This window comes from Aedes albopictus, chromosome 3 (assembly GCF_035046485.1).
Source record: "Aedes albopictus strain Foshan chromosome 3, AalbF5, whole genome shotgun sequence".
In the NCBI taxonomy this organism is placed as follows: Eukaryota; Metazoa; Arthropoda; class Insecta; order Diptera; family Culicidae; genus Aedes; species Aedes albopictus.
In genome coordinates, this window is record NC_085138.1 from 294,497,777 (window position 1) to 294,522,383 (window position 24,607).

The window sequence follows — 24,607 nt, forward strand, 5'->3', positions numbered from 1 at the left end:
GTCGTAGATGGTATGCAGCACCTTCCGTTCTAAAACTCCAAGGATGTTTGGTCCTCTGCACGTGTAGTCCATGCTTCCTGCCCATAGGGGACTACTGGTCTAATTAGCGTTCTGTGAATGCTTAACTTCGTGCGCCCACGAACTTTGTACGATTGAAGTTCTGCGAAGTCCAAAGTAAGCTCGATTTTCTGCCACAAAGCGTCTCTGAATTTCTCTCATGGTGCCGTTGTTGGCGGAGCCCAAGTACACAAATTCCTCAACCGCCTCGACTTCATCACCGTCCATAGAGATTCGGGGTGGCAGGCGTGTTAAATCCTCCCACGAGACCTTTGCAATCATCAATATCATCGGCGAAATCTAGCAGTTGAACGGACTTCGTGAAAAATGTTCTACTCGTGTTTATCCCCGCTCTGCTTATTACACTCTCTAAAGCAATGTAAAACAGGGGTTTTCAGACCTTTTGCTTTGCGGTGCACTTTTTGTAAATAAATTGTCACGCGGTGCACTCTTTCAAAATTTCTAAAAGATTTTATTTGTTTGTTATAAAACTCTAGTGTATTTTTAGATGCCACTTCGTGGTACATACACTATGCATGTCGTTGAAAACATTTTCTTTCACCGATCATGACTTTGACTTGATTGTTTTTCTTTATTACTTGTCGACCTTTACTTTTCCGCTGGTGGAAATTGCAGTCTAGATCTTTGAGAATTCTTAGCGAAATCCTCAGCAGATCCCAGGTAAAATTCTTTAAAAAAATTACAATTTTTTTTGGAGAACTTCTGGTGAAAGACTCGGTCAAGTTCTGCTTCTGTACATAACAGATTTGTTACAAAGCTGCTAAGACTTTATTATTCGTAATTGCTGGAGATATTTATATGAACTGGTAAGATATTTGAAATATCTCCCTCAGTATTCATGTCAAGCTTAAAAGAATATTTGATAAAATTTTATTTGAAATAAAAAAGGAACATGTTCTCTGAGATTAACTTGGTAAATTTCATGTGAATTGATACAGAGATCCCATCTCGCGTTATTTTGAAGATAGATTCCTTACTTCAACCTAAAAAAACTATGGTAGATTTCCTACACAATTACAGTTCCACCGTAAGATCGTCTTATTATGAATTTATTTGAAGTTTTCTAAATTCTATAAAAACATATTTAGTATCTTACATAAGGTCCAGTGAACAAACGACAATTTCTAGTTAAAAAAAGCTATACTTTATACTTTGGTAAAACCCAAATCATTTTGTTTTGGTTTTATTATGGTTAAATCAGGCTTCCTATATTCAGTGTAACTAAAAGATATATTTTGAGTGGTTTAATTACAAAACACACACTTATCATTATTGTGAAGGCAACATATTTGGAGGACACGCGGTGCACCTAGCAAAGCTTCACGGTGCACCAAGTGCACCGCGGTGCACGATCTGAAAACCGCTGATGTAAAACATCATGCAACATCACATCAACGTAACCCTCTGCGAGATTCGAAGGGACTCGAGAGTGTCTCTGATACTCGAACTACGCATATAACTCGATCCATCATCACCCTGACCAATCGTGTCAGTTTATCCGGGAATCCATATCCGTGCATATTCTGCCGCTGATCTCGTTCGATTGTCTCATTCGCCGATTTAAAATCCACGAACAAGTGATGTGTGTGCACATTGTATACGCGGCATTTCTGGCAACACCTGGCAGATGGCGAACTTCTGGTCCGTTGTAGCGCGTTCAACCATGAATCCAGTCTGATATTGCCCCACGAACTCTCTTGCAATCGGGGATAGACGGCGGCATAAACTTTGAGATAGTACCTTGTATGCAGCGTTCAGTAGTGTGATCGCGCGGTAGTTCCCGCAATCCAACTTGTCGACCTTCCATCCATTCCTCCAGTAATACTTCCTCCCAAATCTTGGTAATGACCCAGTGTAGTGCTGTCACCAGTGCTTCTCCACCGTATTTTAGAAGCTCGCTTGGTAGTTGATCTACCCTAGCGGCTTTGTTGTTTTTCAACTGACCAACCTCTTCATCAATCTCTTGGAGGTTTAGCGGCTGGGAATCTTTCGTCCTGTGCACGTACTCCTAGATCTTTTACCACGCCATCTTCGGTACTTGCCGTTGAGGTGTTAATCGTAATGCTGCCGCCACCTGTCGACCACCTCACGTTCGCTCGTGAGAAGATTCCCTCCCGTGATTGTCCTGGCACATGTCAGCTTGTGGCACAAAGCCTCTGGGCGAGCGATTCAGTTTCTCGTAGAACTTCCGTGTGTCCTACAGCGGTACAGCTCTTCCATCGCTTCGCGATCTCGTTCTTCCTGCTGGCACGTCTTCTTTCGGAGGAGTGAGTACTGTCTGTTCCGCGCCTGTCTATAACACGCCTCATTTGCCCTCGTACGGCGTTGCAACATTCTCGTCCATGCTGCATTCTTCTCGTTTTCCTAATGTTTGTCGTCATACCAGTCGTTTCTGTCATTCGGAGTCGCGGAGCCAAGTGTTGCACCAGAGGTACTACCTGTGGTAGTTTAGCAGATCAATGAGTAGGCCGAGCTCTTCGAATTATCATTATTAGTCGAGACGTCAACTGGAGAAGCACCACATTGGCGATGAACGAACCCCGTTTGCTTTGGATGAGTAGCAAAGCCTTCGAATCGATCGTCGGAGCGTTTGGAAAAACGCCTCAGGAATTGTGGAAATCAAGACCATAAAAAAATAATTAATATCCGTTGTCTGTGCAAGGACGTGCAAATGTTGTAAATTAAGCTGTCCATCAAGAAGAAACCCTCTCCTGCTTTGCCGAGGTCAAGCAGCAACAACATGGGACAGCATACGTGAAAAAAAAATCAAGCCAAACATCAAGATTACCTTGGCAACGAACTTCGGTTCTCTGAATTGGAAAAAAGTTCCTTTGCAAGAAACTGCCCCAGGAACGGATTCCATCCGTTGAGTTGGGCGAAACAATTGAGGGGCCCAGAATCAAAGGGGTGTAACCCAACTAACATTTTCAGCGCTATAAGCTTCAGTCATTTGCTTTCTGTTGTATAACCATCGAGTAAAAGCAGTCAACGCTGAATAAAAGGAAAGCTAGTCAAATATAAAGCATAAGCTAATACACGACTGCAAAACAAGCACCATCCAGCTACCAAACTCGGTTTTCAGATATCCATTGCTTGTCACTGGGGCTGCCTTTACTCCACTCTATTCCAACTCCGGGAGATTTCCCGGAAGATGTGACAACTTGAACACATCGAATAGGAGTCCCCACTAACAAAACAGCTGCTACTATACAGTACAATTCGTTATACTGACAAATCCCCAAACCAGCAGCGCTTTTAAGGCCGTTATGCGATTTCATTACGGCTACTTCTTCTTCTTCTTCTTATTTCTGGCGAGCCGACACCGTTCGGCATCAGCTCTAGTTTTACGTCCGCCTATTTCTGGTACTAAGCCTAAACACGGACGGTCAGGGAGACATCCACACACACCTGACACCCTACATATCGAACCCATCAACACATGGGCCGGGACCTACGGCTTTACTTCCTATCCGAGGGAAGGCGTGATCAGATATTTTTGTCTCAGAAATACCGACGGCGTCGACTAGGATTGAACCTAGACCGACTGGGGTGAGAGGCAACCACGCTTACCACTACACCACCGACGCCGCTTTCATTACGGCTAGAATCTGTAATAAAGAAACTGTTGGTTTACCAACACGGCTTGTCGGATGTAAACATTATTGTCAAAACAAACTTTAAGCGGGATATATAGCTACTACACAAATTCTTTACAGCTATCCATCTCTGTGCTGTGAAATTATTTGGGTTGTTTTTATTGCACTTTAATTCAATGCCGGAAGATTTTCCGGAAGATGTGCAAATCGAGTAAGAGTCCCAGCCACTACAACAGCTGCTTTTATACAGTACGTTTTGTAATGGTGCCAAAACACAAAACAGCAGCGTTTCGTAGCCGTTTAAAGAACACTCTTTCAGCTAGAAGCTGTGAAGAAGAATCTGTTGGCGCAATCACACAGCTTGTTCAATGTAAACATTATTGCGTTTGACGTTTCACAAGCTTTTGCAGCAAGATGAAGTTGGGTAAGGTTTCTTGTGGCACAATTATGAAGCCTTGTCTGGAGTAAAACAAAACGGGCTATTTTCTATGTTATTTATATATAGCAGTGTGGCAGCGAGGACATCATCGGGACCAGTGGATACGGAGATCGGGAGTTCGATTCCTAATAGCGGCAAGTACTTTAATTATTCAATTTTAAAAGTGATAATTCCAGTTCCACATGTATTGCGTGACGATATCCATAACCTAATTATATTTAAACGTTTAATTTGAGGATGCCGTATAACTATTATTTAACAACTGCGAAAAGGCTGAAAAAGCGCCTTCTCAAGATGTTATTCAGTTAGTGGTTAAATAGGAGCCGAGAAAAGAGCTATGACTTGGTGGCATAGAAGCTTCTCGCACAGCATATACATGCTGATTAAGTTCGCCAGATTCATTGGTATAGGGCTTGCATAGAAGCTTCCATCTATATGTACAACACAGTAACTCAGCATCAAGCCGTATTGAGGACGCTTTGTTGACGTTTACATTCACAATAAACGTTAGTTGGGAAGTGACCATTTTGTCGATTTTGAGCTGAGCATATCATAAAATTCTTCAGATTTCAAGCTTTCAGGAACTTTTTTAAGATTGTTTCTACGATGATTGGAAAAATTACAATAAATCATAGAAAATTGGGTTGATTTTGAAACTCCATACATTTTGTATGGGAAGAAAAATTAGACAAAAACTTTAAACCTCATTTACTCGAAAGTGTGTTTTTGTCACTTACACCCCTTTGCTTCTAACCCCCTCAATTACTAAGTTCAACCCCAAAGGTGAACTGCTTCAGGAGCGGATTCAATCCGTTGAGTTAGGCGATAAAATAATGAAGTTCGCCCAAAGGTGGACTGCCTCAGGAACGGATTCAATCTAGGATTCAATTCCGTTGAGTTAGGCGACAAAATTACCAAGTTCAGTCCCAAAGGTGAACTGCCTCAGGAACGGCTTCTGTCCGTTGAGTTAGGCGATAAAATGATAAAGATCACCAAAAGGTGGACTGCCTCAGGAATGGCTTCTATCCGTTGAGTTAGGCGACATGATTGTATTGTGGCATTCAAAGGTGGCCTGGTTCAGCAACTAAGTTTTCCGTTTAGACGAGATAGTGGATCTACAATGTTTTGCTCGTGGATAAATCAACAGACACAGGAGTATTCGGTAATAATGTAGCCTAGGGTAACGATAGGCATGTGATGTGCGAACGTGTTGAACTTACGCAAGCGTAGGACAGGACGTACTCTTATCTGGCAAGTCAACACACGGGAGTCAATAGGAGGGTACACTACGTTGGGAAGGTGAGCAAAGAACGTCAAATTTGTAACACAATCTCCAAATAGTGATTAAATTAAACGTGAAAAAAGTTTACGTAACAATATTTGAGAGCCAAGCTTTAGTGGATCTACGACGTTTTTTTTGCTATACAATCCTAAATTTGAGCGGTTGTAGTCTAAAACCCCATTTCTCGATGTGACCGGGAAGTGATTGTGTTTAACGGATAATGGCCAGTTGCAGAAGAAAAGGAGATGTGGTAGTTTAGCAGATCAATGAGTAGGCCGAGCTCTTCGAATTATCATTAGGGTAGGTAATCAAAATTTGAACCAAATTGCGGCTTTCTGAAGCAGTGCAAATTTTAAGTGATTTTTTCTCCCACATGGAAATAATTTACTACGGCAAAATCGTATGTACATGAAAGCCACGGGTATAAGCTTTCTGTTAAATGGTAAAAAGTTTGTATTTGCACCGAATTTCATTGAAATATTTGATATTTCATCAACTATGGTTTTAATCTTAATTTGAACCATCGTAATCATAATTTGAACCAATTTTAATCCTAATTTGAACTACTGGCGGCAGCAGCTCGAGCAACTCACACAACAACCAATTTTATGCTAAACAATGAAAAATCACATGAATCTGCTAATTTTCATACCTATTTTTCATTAGGCAGTGGAATCCCAACTCAGAATGTTCGAATTTTTTTAGGAATTTGGAAACTAAATTTGGAATTTTTCATCCCCCAAGAGTAAACAAAGCAACCAATAGCGCAATCTACAGGCCAACACTAGAAGCTCACCCCCGTTTACTAGTTTAAATTAAGATTACAAATGGTTCAACTTAAGATAACATTCTCCAAGTAAGAATCACGATAATTTTATGACAAATTATGCGGAATATTATTCGGTTGGTCGATTCTACGATAAATAAGCTTTCATTTGACGTGTTCCCATATTGCGTGTGATACAATGCATGATCTGTACGAGTACACCAAAAATGTGCTTTTTGTTAGGGAAATGGGTGAAATCACAGTGATTTTTCAATTGCCTGTTTTCCATGACAAAAACGCTTTTTTCAATGCTTTACAATTCATGTTATCAGGAAAGCTTTACAATTCATGTTACGGAAAGCTGTTTAACATCTTTTTCGGGACAACATTTGCCTGAAAAGTGCTTCGTTTTAATGAATTTTGAAATGGTTCAAATTAAGATTACAATTTGACTAGTTCAAAGTTTTATTTTATACCCTATTAGTCGAGACGTCAACTGGAGAAATACCACACTACCTATGGCGGATCGGATGTCCCTCCAGCCATCTTCTAGTGTAGCTGCGCCAAGTTACTCTTCCGTCGGTAGGGCCTCTACTAACTGCAGCGCCTAGTCTTGAGCCACTTCTGCATTTCGCAGCCGCTCGATGTTGAGCCGCGGCATTCGACTTCGATGCGTTGTAATAAGCGTCTAACTAAAGTTTTGAGCGCATGCCGTCGTGGTAGTGATCCGCGTGTTAATCAAAGGGGTAGGGTAATTGATCCGATCATGGAGGAGTTAAGCGCTGGGTTCATGTTTAAACCACAATTGTATCGCCCCAAGCAAACTTTTTACATGGATTGAATTGAAAATAATAAAATCCATCCTTAATCTACGGGAAAATAACGAAATATTGCCACTTTGATGTTGTTATGAGCATTTTATTCGTTTTTATCTGAAAGATCATTGTGTTCCTAATGTTGCGGTATTTTGTTCCTATTGTTGCGGTATCCCATTGAAATCATATGGGATACCGCAACATTAGGAACACTACCGCAACAATAGGAACACAGCAGCAAACACATTTATGAAAATATTTTTTTAAAATAGGTTTTTGGGCAAATCTTAAGCAAACAAATGGTGCAATCTCATAATTTAAGCACCATACATCTATTAAAAATACCTTTTGGTAACATTTCAGTCGAAAAAGTGCTCAATTGCCATTACCGCAACAATAGGTACTACCGCAACGATGGGAACAATTACCCTACCGCTGTCCGATCACTTTTGTAAATTTTGAATGCTTTGTACGCCCAGATCTGTGAATGGATACTTTATGTACTTCGTATACGTAAAATTCAGTATACTTGTAGTTTCGTGTAATAGAAATACACTAGAACTCTAATGGCGCTGTAGTCATTTAAAATTTTTAATTATATTAATAACGTTAATTTTAGTTACTGATTGTTTAAAAGTGCCCATCTTGTAGAGGATCGTTTGTTTTGATAAAAAAAATGTTTGTGACACTTCAAGTATCGCTAGTGACGCTGTAGAGCGTGGCAAACTAGATGTTAGTCACACGAACAGTCGCGACATTAGAACTTCTGTGGCTAGTTATTCTAATCTTTGTGTTACAATAAAATTTGAATATAATTCTTCAAAGCAAATCATAGTTATTTGGTAGGCAGTCGCTAACAACTCTCTGCCGTTTTTCTTTTTGATCCAGTTCCAACCCACGTTAAAAAAGAAAAACGGCGCTAACTCTTAACTATTCTGTTGTCTAAAAACTGCAAGTGGGAAGCTAACTTCATCAATTTTTTTTTTACTAGAAAAGACAAAAAGTTTTCCTGTGCATCACGGAAGTTCCAATAAGAAAACTCATTTGTCTGATTGGAATATTTCACCATTGCGTGCAACATTTCAGCATGAAATGTTTAATTTTGAATTGATGACATTTTCATGACATTTTGGTTTCTGACATTCTGTCTCCCCTTTCATTCGACGGTGTGTTTTGATCTGATTGGCAGTGGTCATCAGTGTCGTATTCTAATGAACAGGAGCATTTTGCTCTACAATTTTATGAATTTTCTCCGAAGAGTTTTGGTAAGATAATCAATAATCTTATCAATTTTGCCACCTCGCTGGCACAGTATTACTTGACCGAGTGGTGAGATAGCTATGAATATCACAACCGCAATCGTATCTGCTGGTGATGGTACAATACAATGCTCCCTCCTGTGAATATTTCGGCCAAGATAGTAGTGCTGTTCGCCCTAGTTTTTCTACTTAGTTCAATTGCGATAGTTCATAGTGGAGGTTTGTACGATTCGTTTTGTATGAAAATTTGAATGTAAATTAGCTTGTTTGCTTCGTAGCGAATAATCTGCACATGCACGATGGAGCTCGCACGCAGGACATCATAGCTGGTGACGTGTTCTTCGAAATTGTCGACCCACCGGAGCTGGAGTACACCTATCGGATAAGGCCGGCGAAGGATTTTGGGACATCGTTCGAGTCCGCTTCCTTCAGAGTTCGGGAAGGAAAACTGGTTCCAGCGATTCCACCGGACGCCTGTGAGCCCAATTTCTTAAACAAGAATGATCTGAAGGGGAATATCGTTCTAGTGGAACGTGGGTAAGTAGAATCAGTATTTTTTGTGATTATTAGGTATATATTTACAGATTTACAAATATGTAATCACTTTATGTATGTTGATTTTTTGATTTTTACTTAGACCGATGCAAATATTATTTTTCTCAAGATTTTTCTTTCATGTCCGAGACCTCTCATCGGGTACGAGGGGGAGGACAAACATAAATAAGGAACAAACAAAAAAAACTATTGAAAAATTTCAAATTATACCAACTAGGGTAAAAGCTCCCTTAGTGGAGGTAGTACCAATAGTGGTGGTAGTGGCAATTTAACACTATTTTGACCAAAAAGCTTGCAAATGACATTTTTAATACATAGATGCATCATGCCTTATTAATAACATTAATTCAGTATTTTGTTCAGGGTTTGCCGAAAAACCTATTTTAAACAATTATATCCCTTAATTTTTTTGCTCCTTTGCACCTATAGTGGCGGTAGCGTTCCTATAGTGGTGGGTCTCATAAGAATTTAATGGGATGCGCCACTATAGGAACCGATGTTAAATTTTACCTCCATAATAGGAACCGTGTACCTATAGTTGGTGCAAGTGATTTATTAGCAAAATATGAAATAAACAATGGTTTTTACATTTTTTCCTAAACAATTTAAGTGAAAAACTACCGATTAACGTTTTCAGACTTTTTATTTTGTGATTTTATTAATTTTATTCAATTGTTTTACTACAAGGAGCTACTAATAGCACCACTATTGGTACATTTACCCTATTGAAAAAATATTTTTCAACTATTGAAAAATAGTTGCTTGTCAACATTTTTTCTATTGAGAATGGAGCCATGGGCAGCCATATTTTTTTTTTTCGCCCCTTTCAATATTTTGGGATTTTTGAAGGGGGGGGGGGGATGACATAGAACAAATTAAATATTTGCATCGGCTTTAATGAAAGCAAAATAATGGCTTACATTATTTATCTTACTCAAATATAGGGTCTGTGATAATTTGGAAAAGAGGACCTATTGGAGACCCAAAATAGCCTAGCAGCCAAATTAGCTTGCCTAACAATATACGAATTCATGCAATGGCAGGCAAAGAAAGCCCTTCAAATAATAACTGTGGAAGTGCTCTAAGAATACTAAGTTGAAACGAGGCAGGCCAAGTCCCAATGGGGACGTCGAGCCATAAAGAAGAAGAAGACCTATATTGGATACCTGCTTTGCTGCTACAACTTAGTCAATTGTTAATCCCTTGACTTCAAGTTTTGTACATGATTAGATACCGCACGTGCCTCAGCGTGTCCCAAAAATCAAGTCAATTGTTTTTTTTTTTCCTCCCCTGTTGGGGAAATTAAGCCACTACGTCCAATAGGCTGAACTTTTGTGGCATGAAATTTCAATTGGTTGAAAATTGTTATAGCAGCAAGTGCCCAAAATAGGTCCCTCCTGCCAAATGATCCCAGACCCTAGTAGGTATACTTCAAGAGATAACTACGTACGCCACGTACGCAGAATACTACGTACTGAATATACTACGCTAGAACAAGAATGCAGCGAGAGCGGTAATGCTGCAGCATGGTAATGTCAAGCGATACAGATATAAGAGGAAGCAGTAAACCCCCTTCTGTCGGTAGAAAAAAAAGGCCACCTGGGAGAAGCGGAGTGCGAGGAAATGGAACTGCTCTGTCGTTTTCAAGATACACGTGCTCTACTAGAAGCTCAACTTGAGCCGAAATGTACAGGGATAAGTACGGGAATCCTCTTAACGGATGGACGCAAAGAGTATCGGCACGGGGACCAAGGCAACACCAATGGAGGAAACAACTATTAATGTAGAGAACGGAAATGATTCAAATCTCACGCTAAAGGAAGTTTAGGGAACGTTAAAAAAATACGTCCAACTTTTGTGGGATGGAGGGAGTTTAGAAAAGTGTTACAGTACGTGTATTGGGTGCACATGAACCTCCATTTAGGTAACGAGTCGGGACTGCCTAAATATAATTTTTACCTAAATGGATTTCAAGGTTGTAAAGAAGTTTGAGAAGGGCAAGTGGCTTGTAGATGCAAAGGGGCCAAGGCTTTCAGATGTAAAGGGGGAGGGTCAGAGAGATTTCAAGGGAATTTCAGAGGGCGTTTCAGAGGTATTTTAGGGGGCTTCAGCGGCTTCCAGGTGCCTTGCACATGGATTTCATTTGTGTTGCAGAGGTTTTTCAAGGCGTTTTAGGGGGTTTCAGAGAGGTTATATGGTGCTTCAAAAACTCTTAGGTGATTTCCACGAAGGTTTGATGGGGTTCCAGAATCGTTTCAAGGTGTATTAATGCGTTTAAGGGCATTTCATGGGGTTTAAGGGGGTTTAAGGGTTCCTTCAGAGGGTCGCAGGTGTATTTAACGGAGATTTCATAGGAGTTTTAGAGGCGTTTCGAAGCGTTCAGGACGTTTCAATGCGTTTCAGGAGGCTAAAGTAAGGGCGTGAGGGGGCTTCATAGGCTCTCAGGTAAATTTCACGGAGGTTTCATGGGGGTTTCAGAGGCGTTTCAAGGACTTTCAATGTGTTTCAGAGCGTTTCAGGGCATTTAAGAAGGTTTCCGATGAATTTGAGGGGGCTTAAGAGGCTCGTACATGAATTTCACGGAGGTTCGATGAAGGTTTCAGAGGCGTTTCAAAGCGTTTCAATGCGTTTCAGGAGGTTTCACAGGGATGTTAGGGGGCTTCAGAGGACCTCAGGTAAATTTTACGGAGGTTTTATAGGGATTTCAGAGGCGTTTCGAAACGTTTCAAGGTGTTTCAGGAGGTCTCACATGAGTTTTAGGGGGCTTCAGAGGATCTCAGGTAAATTTTACGGAGGTTTCATAGGGATTTCAGAGGCGTTTCAAAGTGTTTCTAGGCGTTTCAATGCGTTTCAGGGCATTTCAGGAGGTTTCTGGTGAGTATGAGGGGGTTTAAAAGGCTCGTAGGTGAATTTCACGGAGATTTCATGAGGGTTTCAGAGGAGTTTCAAAGTGTTTCAAGGTTTTTCAATGTGTTTCAGGGCGTATCAGTGTATTTCAGGAGGTTTCACAGGGGTTTAGGGGGCTTCAGAGGTTTTCAGGTGAATTTCACGGAGGTTTAAGAGGCGTTTCAAAACGCTTCAAGGCGTTGCAGGGCGTTTACATAAATACGTTTCAGGGCGTTTCAGGAGGTTTGGTAGTGGCATGAGGGGGCTTCAGAGGATCTCAGGTAAATTTCACGGAGGTTTTATAGGGATTTCAGATACGTTTCAAAGCGTTTCAAAGCGTTTTAAGGCGCTTCAATGCGTTTCAGGTCGTTTTAGGAGATTTCACAGGGGCTTTGAGAGGCTTTAGAGGCTCTCAGGTGACTTTCACGAAAGTTCTAAAGGAGTTTTAGAGGCGGTTTAAAGCGTTCCAAGGCGTTTCAAGAGGATAAAGAGGGCCTCAGAGGCTCATGGGGTTTCATGGGGGTTTTGGAGGCGTTACTAAGCGTTTTAATGCGTTCCAATGCTCCAACAGATTACTGATTACGCTTGTAGACCAGATTGCTTTAACTCCAGGAAGTTCCTTGTATATGCTATACAATCATAGAACCCACCACTTGATCTTTATCTTTATCTTTATCTATATATATAAAAATGAGTTTGAAGTCCCTTTGAGGCAACAAAACTCACGAACGGATGAACCGATCAGCATGACCCCTGCATGGTTCGATTCGTATTCGTGGTGGCTGTGTTTATATGTACAAAAAGTTACGTAAATCAACTAGAAAAGTAAGAAAATTGATAAAGTACTGATTTTTCATGACCTGGGAAGGAAATCAACACGATCGAAATAAAACCAATCTAGAGTGCGGTGACGTTATGAGCTCAACAGTTGTCAAACCACCACAGCTGGGCAAGACAACGTTTGCCGGGACAGCTAGTCTATCTATATATATAAAAATGAGTTTGAAGTTCCTTTGAGGCAACAAAACTCAAGAACGGGTGGACCGATCAGCATGACTCTTGCACGGTTCGGTTCGTATTCATGGTGGCTGTGTTTATATGTACAAAAAGCTACGAAAATCAACTAGAAAAGTAAGAAAATTGCTATAGTTCTAATTTTCGTGAGCTGGGAAGGAAATCAAAACGTTTGAAATGAAACCAATCTAGAGTGCGGTGCTTTTTTGAGCTCCACAGTTGTCAAACCACCACAAGACGGCAAGACAAAGTTTGCCGGGACAGCTAGTCTATATATATAAAAATGAGTTTGAAGTCCCTTTGAGGCAACAAAGCTAATGAACGGCTGTACCGATCCGGATGACTTTTGCATGATTAGGTTCGTATTCATGGTGGCTGTGTTTATATGTACAAAAAGTTATGAAAATCATCTTAAAAGAAGAGTTATTGTATATTTACTAAATTCTTATGAGTGGGGAAGAAAATGAAAGCGATCGCACTAAAACCAATCTAGAGTGCGGTGCCAAAATGTGTCTACAACAGTTGTCAAACAAAACGGCAGTACAACGTCTGCCGGAACAGCTAGTAGAATATAGATGCCTGTGGCCGGCAGGGTACCCGGGTACCCATCACCCATTTAAAATACACGGTATAGAAAAAAGCAAAAAGTTTGCCGGCCACATAACGGTTAAATACAACTAGTAGCCCTCGTACATTCGATGAGCGATACTCGAGGGAGTTTGAATGAAATGAAATGCTTGAAGAATCATTGATTATGTCTACCTGAGGTTTTGTGAGTATGAACCTTGGTCATGAAGCTCTTAGAGACAATCAACTACGTTGGCAGATCCGATGACCTATACTCAAGGAAGTTCTTGGAGATCCTCAAACTGACAACAAACTTGTCACTTGATAGCATATAGCTACTTGAGGCTGTGTAAGCATACATTTCATTCATAATGCTCCAATAGATTACTGATTACACGTGTAGATCAGATGGTCTTAACTACAGAGTGTTCTCGGATACTCCTATACAATCATAGAAATCACCACCTGATGGAATATAGATGCATGAGGCTGTGTGAGTATGAACCGTAGTCATGTAGCTCTAAGAGACAATCAACTACTTTGGTAGACCCGATGACCTATACTCAAGAGAGTTCTTGGAGACCCATAAAGAATTTTCGAACTCATAACTTGATAGATCATAGTTACCTGAGGTTGTGTGAGTATGAACCTTAGTCGTAAATCTCTTAGAGACAATTAACTACCTTAGCAGGTCCGATGACCTATACTCAAGGAAGTTATTGGAGATCCGCAAACTGACATCGAACTCACCACTTGACAGCACATTGTTGCATGAGGTTTTACAAGCCTAAATTTCATTCATAATACTCCAATAGATCTCTGATTACGCTTGAAGATCAGATGGCCTTAACTTAAGGGAATTCTCGGATTTCCTATTCCATCATAGAACCAATCAACCACTTGATAGAACATATATGGCTAGGGCAGTGTGAGTATAAACCTCATTCTTAATGCTATTAGATATGTACAACTAGTAGCCCTCGTAGATTCTATGACCTATACTCAAGGGAGTTCTTGTAGAAGCTTGAAGAATCATTATTATATCCGATGACCGATACGTAAGGAAGTTCTTGGAGATCCTCAAACTGACTAGGAAACCAACCGCTTGACAACACATAGCAACATGAGGCTGTGTAAGCATACTTGTCATTCATAATGCTCCTATAGTTAACTGGTTACTTGTAGATCAGATGACCCAAACGCCAGGGAATTCTCGAATACTCTTAAACTTTTTAACCTTAAACACTCCATAAACTTCCCTTAACTCTTAATTCTGCTTTTTTTCGTAAATCAACTTTATCTGTAATCTTGAGTACTTCAACCGTGACTCCAGCTGCTCTTAACATAATCAATTTCCATTTAGGTAACGTTACCTAAATTGGGGGACCTAAATAGATTTTACCTAAATGGATCCTATCTAAATGAAGGTTTCAGTGCATATGAAAATAGAGCGTGACAGAGAGGGGACGGGGGTTCTTGAAATCCTTAAAAATGATAGACGTAATAAATGAATCTTCTCTTAAGATTGCCATTCACTAGCTCAAAATCAACAAAGCAGTTGATAAGGATGGTATCGCAGCTGAACTCATCAAGATGAGCGCAGGAAAGCTGGCCACTTATCATCTGCAAATCATGAACGGTTTCAAGGTTTTCAAGGGAAGCTTACCAGACTGATTAAAGCAACAATGAACGGTGTTCAAAGCTGCGTAAAGGATTTTGGGTAAACTATCCAGTTCATTCTTATCTCGCCCGGGATTTCAACAAGGTGCAATGGAAGGTGCAATGCGACGAGCCGGACTCAATAGCCAGAATAAGATTTTCGCGAAATCCTGCCAAATTGTGTACTTTGCGGACGACATGGACATTATCGCCATAACAATTGTAACGGTGGCAGAGCTACATCCGATTCGACTGATACGCGAAACAGCAGGACTGCATCTACCGGCGTACTGGTAGACTCACGCCTGCCTACGGGCTAGGCGACAGATGCATCGAGCACGGACGGAAGAATAGCGAAATGAACGGGCGGTGTTCGCCGATATTAAAGTCGCGCTGAAGACCGAGATAAGGACTAACTAAAGTCGCGCTGAAGACCGAGATAAGGACTAACTAAAAGGCCGGCTTTGAGGGTCTTTGTCAGAATGCCAATTCGAATCCGTGGCATGATGTCTACAGGATCGCCAAGACAAGAGGTGGCTCCTACAGAGCAGTCTGTAGAGATGTTGGAGGGGATCATCAAGGGGCTTTTTCCGCGTCATAATGCTAATTCTTGACCTCCTTTCGTAGGACAGTTGGGGACTGCGGCTGGTGATGAGGAGAGAACCACCAATGAGGATTGAGGAACTTGCAGGTATAGCAAAGTCCCTTAGCGTTCGGAGTTCCGAACTTTTTCTTAAAAGTAGCTATTGTTGATGCCTTCGGGATATTCAGGTCTACTATGCAGAAATGCCTGGACAAGAGCTTTGGAAGCGGCAGAGCCTGGTTCTATTGCCAAAGGTGGAGAAACTACCTGGAGACCCGTTAAAATATAGACCAATATGCTTGATCGACACGGCGGAGAAGGTGGGGAGAAGATCATCTTCAACAGACTGTTGAGACACACCGAGAGTGTAAATGGTCTCTCGAACAACATGTTCGGCTTCCGGAAGGGGAGGTCGACCGTAGACGCTATCCTGTCGGTTATTACGAAAACAGCCGAGATAGCGCTCTAGCGTAAGAGGAGGGGAATTCGCTACTGTGCAGTGCTGACTCTGGATGTGAGGAACGCGTTCAATAGCGCCAGTTAGGCGGATATTACCATTGTGCTTCTGCGTCTGGGGCTACCCGTGTACCTTTACAGGATTCTCGAAAGTTACTTCTAGAACAGAGTATTAGTTTATGACACAGAGGTTGGTCGGAAGTGCTCCACATAACATCAATAGTCCCGCAAGGTTCCATCCTGGGTCCGGTGTTATGGAATGTCATGTACGACGAATGTTTGTGTTAGAGTTCCCGTTAGGAACGGCAATCGTCGGCTTAGTTGACGACATTACGCTGGAGGTCTACGGTGAATCGATCGAAGAAGTTGAATTGACTGCTGCCCACAGGCAGACAGCCTCCACAGCTATAAGGGGCTGTTCATAAACCACGTAGACCAAAATTTGGCCATCTCAGACCCCCCATCCCCCTCGCAGTCTTTTGTCCATACAAAAATTTTGAAATTTGTATGGAGCGTAGACTTTGGCCAGACCCCCCCCCCTCCCCTCCCCCCAAAAAGCCTTCGTGGTTTATGAACGGCCTCTAAGTGGCACTGTCCCGGATAATGTTCAATAGCACTGCACTGCGGGGTATGCCAACAAGCGCAAGCTTCTGGCTAGTGCCGCCTCGTCTATACTAGGGTATGGCGGCCCGGCTTAGGGCACGGCGCTGAGTCCCGAAAATTACCGTGGTAAGTTGAAAAGTACTTATACACTGATGTGCCTTATACTTATGATACACATGTGATACAGGAATCACTGTACCGTACCGTGTCACACGATGCACTCTGCGTCTTCACTGGTATGGTGCCTTTTAAATGCCCGGCACAAGTGGCATACGCAGGACTGCCAGATTGGCCTCCAAGCTGAAATGGCAGCACGCGTGGGACAGTAACATTCCACCTGACACAGGTCCTTTCAGGCCATGGTTACTTCCATCGTTTCGGTCATGCGGTGTCTTCCCCGAATGTCCGGTGTGTGCTGGTTTAGTGGAAACGGCGGACCACGTTTTGTGACCGCGTGCTTGTGACATTGTTGCACACAGTCTACGAAAATTGTTATTGAAGTTTCACTATTTTCTCAAAGCCCGACCTTGTGCGTTGATCTCACAACCTCACTTTTGAGGGAATTAATATTTTATAATAGATGCGCATTATTGGTATTGATTAAGCGCGATAGCGTGACAAATCAACCACTGTACCTTGGTTTTTCGAAATGATTTAAAATGCTCAATTCATATACACACTAGGTACTAAACCATTCCTTGATTTGATTTTTTTTACAGAGAATGCTCCTTTGTGACCAAAGCAATAAACGTCGAGCAGGTCGGCGGCCGGGCGGTTATCATCACGGAGATCGACTCCAGCTCGGATGACTACGACTACTACATCGAGATGATCCACGATAAAACCGATCGGGACACCAACATTCCGGCTGCCTTTCTGCTGGGCAGAAACGGACACATCATTCGAAAGACGCTGGCTAAACTAAACCTCCCGTATGCGCTTATCAACTTGCCGGTGAACTTGACATTCGTGGCACCGCATGAGATTAATCAACCGCCGTGGTTGCAGTGGTAGTCGGCATCTAGAGGAGGGGCTAGTATTTGCAGTATTTTAAGTTCGTGATGCTTCGTCTAACCCAGTGATGTGTGAGTGAGATCAATGGTCCCAGTGTGATATTCACTTTGAAGAAAAAAAAGTTTAAAAATAAAACAGTTAATGGTATTAGAAAGTATGTTTTCAAACAGACTAATTTTCTAGTCAAGCTGTGAGGAACAAGAAACGATAAGCAACAACAGAAGACAATTGCAATAAACTTACTGTAGGAGCAGTTTATCAAAATGTTTGTTTTATTGATGCTGTTGGCTTTCGCTGTAGACACTTTGGCGTTATCGAAGGTTTATGAAGTCGAAATAGATTTGCAGCAAGTGTTCATGCATGGTAAACCACTACCTAGGTTTTGGACTAGCACTGGATTGTGCCCTCCGGCACCACGGGAGAAAGTTGCTGATTTTTTGCTTTCTAATGATAGTTTGCTCAATTTGGAAATCATTGGATCGTTACCAAGCGAAGGATTGAAACATGTTAGGATTCATTGGTTATTGGACATGATCACTTTCTCGTAAGTATGCAGCCAATCTTAAACTTTATTACCGACCTTATTGAGGGCCACAATCGGTCATGATTTGTACAGAATATAGAGAAAAGTATTACCGTTATTTATTTATTTATTTATTTATTTATTTATTTATTTATTCATTCGTAATTTTATCTGACCAATTCTTGGTCTTATTAAAATGTGTTCTTAATACTATACAACTACGTTAACACAAACATTGATAGATAAGGATATGGCAATCAATCTTTCATGTAATATTAACAAGTTTGAGTAAAACAATTAACTATTTATATATAAGCTAACACAACAAAAACATTGATTTGAACAAAAATAATGAAACAGCTAACAACAATCAAACACAAAATTACAGATTTCTTCACGATTGGTTTGGTTTCCAAACAACGTGGCGATTTTCAAATTCTTTGAATTTAAGTTGTTTAGGCCACGTAGAAGGCTGCAATGCCAACGATTTCCATTTTTTGTCCAACATAATTTTGAAAGAAATATAATCTCTATCAAATTCTATCTGCTTAGAACCAAGCTACTTCACCTTAACTTCACAGTAATGGTGTGCATTACAGAGAGACCATATTTTTTTACTGCGATCTCAGGGATTTTACCAGGAATTTCTTCATAGAAACCCCATTCTTCCAGGAATCCATGCTTGAATTATTTCAGGAATTCTTTAAAAGGATTTTTCAATAATTCCGTTTATGAATTTCCCTGAGATTCTTTCCAGTGATTCTCGTAGTGATCCCTTTAAACATTCTGACTAGGATTTCTTCAGTTATTCGTGATAGAATTTTTCCAGAAATTCCTTCGTGAACCCCACCAGGGATTTCTGCAGAAGTTTTTCATGTGATTTTTATTTAGATATAAAAAAGATATCTCATGGAATTTATCCAGAGATGCCTCTAGCAATTCTACCAAGAATTTATCAAATAATTTCTCAATCAATTTCCTGCAGGGTTTCCTATAAGGCTTCTGACTCCTCTAAGATAAAACTAAATCAACAATATTTTTCCATAATACCGTAAACGCACCATACTTTGCGCACCTAGGGCCTTACTTTGCGCACTTTTCAAAAAAATGTTTAACAATATTGCTGGTGCATAACGTAACCTTTTTTCCACGGTATACTAGCTAGGGATTGTGGGCATTCGTGAAAAATATTAATGTAGAAAAATGGCATGTTTGGTGCCTACACCGTGCACACACAGACAAACAGACGTAACACCAAGAACAATTTTCTTTAAAATCCATCACCCAGTTTACACTATCACCACCTGGTGTACATGCTGTACGAAAAACTGTGGTGTGCAATATCTCCAACAGAAGACGCTAGTGTGAATCGTCAAACGCGAAAACGATACGTGCGGCTGTGGTTGTAAAAACACAGCTTACAAGATTTAAATTGTTCGTTAAAAGCATGGTCGATGGAAATTTGACCGTCTGTTTGTCACGGTTCATAGCTGTCAATCTCAAACCTCGGTCGCGTCTAACGCTCGCCAGATCTATTTTCACCTGATCCAGCCACCTTGCCAGGTCTTCTTATACCGTCCGGATCTCTTGCGATCACTAGTTTTACATGGTTGTCCAGCATTCTCACATCATGCCCTTCCCATCGCATCCTTTCAGCTTTTCCACCTTCCAGAGGCTTGTTTCAACGTAAAGTGCAGTGAGCTCGTGGTTCATTTTTCGCAGCAGTTTGGAGAGTTCTTGGCTGAGATTCGGTAAAACTTTTACTGAGAGTCAGCTAACAAAAGTCACTTTTTGCTGGTATATTAGTTAACAGTTTTACTGAGCTCACGGCTGTGAGCGTTTTTGCCGCGCTCGCAAATCTGTTTTGAGTGTGTAAGGAACCACCACCGGTATTATAAACGTCTTGTACATAGTGCATTTGTTGTGGGGCTGAATCTTTTTCGACCGCAGATTCTTGTGGAGGCCATAGTAGGCCCGACTTCCACTGATGTTGCGCCTTCGTATTTCACGATTAACGTTCTTTTCTGCCATTATTAACGATCCGAGATAGATGAAGTCCTACACCACTTTGAAGGCATTCCCGTCTATCATAACACTCCTGCCTAGCCTTGCCTTGTCGTTCGCGGTTTCGCCAGGGTTGTATAGTTCTGCCGCCGTTCCAAATGTTTTAGCAATAATATCCATGCCATCCGTAAAACAAACAAATTGGCCGAATTTCGTGAAAATTGTGTCCCGACTGTTTAGCCCGGCTCGTCGTAATATACACTCTTAGAAAAAATCATGTAAATTTATGTCTCCATGGATGCACATAAAAGGAGCGACCCGTTAGACGTAAATTTACATCTGATTTTCTGATTACATGACAACAAAGATTGAAAGCCAGATTTTACATCTCTGTGACGTAAATATGCGGATTATTGACAAAATCTTTGTTGCTATCGATACTGTGATTTTACACGTTATATGATGCTTTTTTTTCTAAAAAATGACCTAATTTTTATACCATATAATCAGAGCGATTGAGAACCGGAATTTTTGACGCGTGATAATCGATTTTATTTTGCATCTACTCTAGGCATTGCACTTTTATTATAAGATAAACAAGAATAAAAGGAAGTGCACTTTTAAAAATTCATGGCATTTAAAAAAATATCGATTTTCACGCCGGTTCCCAATCTCAATGATAATAATGTTCCACTAAACTATTAGTAAATTGAAGGATTTGTTCTTGTGTTAAACTTATCTTCTTCGTACGCACAATCGATTTGCATAAGGATATAGGGTGATAATTTGCTAGTTGAACTGGGATAACTTCGGATTATTCTGCATTGTTAAAAAAAAATATTTTCAATTCTACATATTCGGTGGAATTCTACTCTTTTTTATTTACATTTTATGCATTTTGACATCTGAGTTCTGCTCTGTATTTGTGCATTCGGAAACACTTTAGACATCGCAAGGAGTTGCTCTTATTCAGCCGGTACGATATGCGGACATTCATGGTTCGATAGTTCTTCAATGATGCTCTGCACCAAGCGCTGCTGCTTGCTCTTTCTGGTGGCCTTTGATTTCGAACCTGTTGTCGGAACGATTTTGAAAAAATAGGCTTGAATAAACTCCAAGAATTTGGAGACGGTTTTCATGTACATGAAATTGTACATGTAATGCACTGCCAGTAGATCCGTAACCGCCGTGACAGCGTCATTGGTGCCTTCGGTAAGACGAACTTGCTCGGCAAAAACGTAGAAAATACGATTATCGTTCCCGAGATCTGAAATTAATGAAAGAGAAATACAAATCACTGATTCGTAGAAAAGGTTTTAATTATTTTGATTACAGGAATTGATTATTTACAAAAAAGCATACAATAAAAAAATGAAGAATCCTTTTTAAACTTGCATCTGAACCACAGACAAACAGACGTATATCCTGGAAAATAATGCGAATGAAATCATCATAAAATTATGGTCGTGAAAACAATTGGGTGATGTTCTATTAGCACAGCTGATAATAGCTAAGCTGTTAGTACACATGGTCAAATATTTGCCCAAAAAGAATCCAAAATGTTGGAAGTATTACGTCTGTTTGTCTGTGGCTCAAACATTTGGTTAGACTCGATGATGAATTTCCATTAGTATCAAACTGATGTTGTTTCCTGAGTTATATCCTTGTCAAATATTTGACCCTGTGTACTTCAGACCTTGGGATGTTACGTCTGTTTATCTGTGCTAAATACTCATAAGGTTTCTAAACAATTTTGGGAATTATGTAACGATATTTCTTTACATTTTGTCACTCCCTCAAAGGCGTGAGAATAAGTCAATTTTCATACACCTGACGAACTCCAAATATGTTTTCATCATTTGTGCATGTAGTCCATTGATCAAAGGACTTTTTCATGCAAACAAGCAAAAGTTATTGAACAATGAATGTGAAAGTATGCATATTTTTCACCCATTCTCACCCCCCAACGACTGTAGTTTAGTGCTCTAAGCATTTCAACAGTAATTATGAAAGCTTTCTTTTTCAAACAATGTTAACATTGATATATCGTGTCACAAGCACGATGATACTTTATGATGAGGGACTGCATATTCTAAAAAGATATTCGTTGGAATAATAAATCACAATGGAAAATGTAATAGTATCTCTAATATAGACATACCTACAGATACCAGAACCGGCCCAGCGCATTCCGTGGTTATCTCTGATGATTTGGTTCCAAGCTGTAAGAATAAAATTAAAAAATAAATGATATTTTGTTGGTCAATTACACAAGATCAAGCTTACTTCTTTACGAATGACGAGGTCGGTAGCCTTTTCGCCTAACAACGATTCCGCCTAACAACGATTAATTCCGCCCTATGTTGCTTATCCTTTGACAGATACAGATTGCCCCTTAACCCCTAAAAATATATCTATGAATGATTTCTGTTCGAGGAACAAACCCTCTGAAGACCGCAAAGCGATCTAAGACATGGGGGTAATACACAAATTATGTCACGCAAAAATCGACCTTTTTCAACACCCCCCTCCCCCCTATGTCACACTTTTTGTATGGAACCTCAATATTTTGTGTATTGGTCGTCACGTTCTGCAAAACCCCCCTTCCCCCTAAAAGCGTGACGTAATTTGTGCATGGCCCCATGTGGAAAAAGTTATTGACTGAAATCCGAATGGCATGCCAACGCTGTTTAACATGTAGGGAATAACAATAAATAATAAAATCTCGTGGTTTTATCGATCGGATAAGGCTTAATAACTTTTTTCACGAATGTCGCATTGCTTTGCGGTCTTCGGAAGTCTGATTCCTCGTGAAGTTAGCTACACAAATCATTCAACGACTTATTTGTAGGGATCAATGGGTGATCTCAAGCGATTTTTCTTTGAAGAAGTTAATTTTCCCCATAGTAAATCGTATGAAAAACTAAGAATGGCGGGCGCTAAAATATAGTTTCTTTGATCGATCTGATATTTTGCACAGTTGATATGGGACCAAAATGGAACTTAAAAAGTATACAGGAGTTGGAGTTTTTCCGTTTTTTATATTTTCCCATGTAAATCGTGTACCAGGCTAGACACAATCATTACCACCATCATAAATTGATTCATTCACATATTTGATTTCAATTATGATTGTCATATAAGCAGTTGTTGAAGTGTTCAAATTTACTTTGGACTAATCAATAAGAATTGAATCGATTTGGCCTAGATCCATCTGCCACTACGAATATAACAAGCCACATTCAGCTTTTACTATGAATACTTTTCAAGTGCAAAGGAAAAGACTGCATACACATAGGGTATTGGTTCCCTTATTAAGCATGTGGCTCCTATTTTCATCCTATGAAAAACAAAGGAATGAAGCGCTGTTTGTTTTGTTTCTTATTTTTGTATTTTCTGTTAGAAGTGAGCATCCATGAAAACAGAAAGAACGGAATCAATCGGTGCCGTAATCGCTTGTTTTCGAATAGGATGAATATGGGAGCGTGAGATTACTGATGGAACACATATCCTATGTGAGTGAGGCCAGTAGTACACAAGGTCAAATATTTGACAAGGAAAGAACTCAAGAAACAACATCAGTTTGACAATAATGAAAATTCGATCGAGTCAAACAAGATGTTTGAGCATTGATTTCTTTTTGGATAAATATTTGACCCTGTGTACTAACATTCTCGTTTACTCTAGTTGATACCCTGAGGAACAACTTTGTAGAGGGCAATATTATGGTACAATATTATTGAACACGTCAAACAAGCGTGCTGAATGAGAGACTGAAGGTCATCCAATTTCCCATATCACGGAGAAAAATATAAAGTCATGTCAATCATATTACGGTCCCAGACAAGTACATTTGTGCATTGACTTTTATATAGTAAGGACCCGATTTTGTCAGCCCCATTTTGCGACAAACTTTTTCTCTCATTACCTTACGGTCAAATTTCAACCAATTTATTGTGGTTTATCATCAAACTACAGCTAAGATGCAGAACACAGATGGATAAAAAGTTTGAAAAACTGTTTGTGTTTTCGAAGAGAGCGAAAAATGCGTTCCGAGAAGGGGCTGACAAAATCGTGTCACTTATGTAATCGTATTTTGAGATTGTATCACGTACAATACAGTAGGTCGAACAATAATGGAAGCTTGAATTAACCAGAATTGAAGCATTGATGAGAGTAAGAAATATGATTCATTCAATCATATTATGTTTACATCAACAATATTTATTTATGGTTGATGGTTTGGCAGCTCAATTATTCTCATGGTGGATTCAAGCATGTTTATGTTTGAACTAACCTTCAACTTGAGGGTTGAACTAACTACATCGGATGGTTGGTTTAAGCTTACACTCAGTATCGTTCAAACTATGTTTTTTTGTTTTTAAAATCATTTAAAGCCTTATATTTAGGATAAACACGAGAATAAATTTATCGTTTATATAGTACCCATTACGGATAGAGCTTTATTGGCCTGTGATACTCATCAAAGTTCGAGGCTCGTTTTCCAC

The 24,607-nt window shown here is 40.2% G+C and overlaps 2 protein-coding genes across 2 annotated transcripts in view; both read left to right on the forward strand.

The window, feature by feature from the left end:
- Positions 1 to 8,135: 8,135 nt before the first annotated feature.
- Positions 8,136 to 17,836, forward strand: LOC109418686 (PRADC1-like protein). The gene is made up of 3 exons (XM_019692897.3): positions 8,136 to 8,454; positions 8,514 to 8,772; positions 17,278 to 17,836. Exons 1-3 carry the CDS (start codon positions 8,364 to 8,366, stop codon positions 17,570 to 17,572), a joined length of 645 nt encoding a protein of 214 aa, XP_019548442.3. The 5' UTR covers positions 8,136 to 8,363; the 3' UTR covers positions 17,573 to 17,836.
- LOC109418687 (alpha-L-iduronidase) overlaps positions 17,836 to 24,607 on the forward strand; it is a 29,118-nt gene continuing 22,346 nt past the window's right edge. Inside the window, exon 1 of the mRNA XM_062842126.1 lies at positions 17,836 to 18,116. Coding sequence (XP_062698110.1) covers positions 17,836 to 18,116 — 281 coding nt within the window. The remainder of the gene's footprint in view (positions 18,117 to 24,607) is intronic.

Excerpts from the sequence above, each read along its gene's own strand:
- LOC109418686 (XM_019692897.3), top strand. The coding sequence starts at position 8,364 with ATGCTCCCTCCTGTGAATATTTCGGCCAAGATAGTAGTGCTGTTCGCC. Across the intron at positions 8,455-8,513 it reads TGCGATAGTTCATAGTGGAG|CGAATAATCTGCACATGCAC; the intron begins GTTTGTACGATT and ends TTTGCTTCGTAG. Across the intron at positions 8,773-17,277 it reads ATCGTTCTAGTGGAACGTGG|AGAATGCTCCTTTGTGACCA; the intron begins GTAAGTAGAATC and ends TTTTTTTTACAG.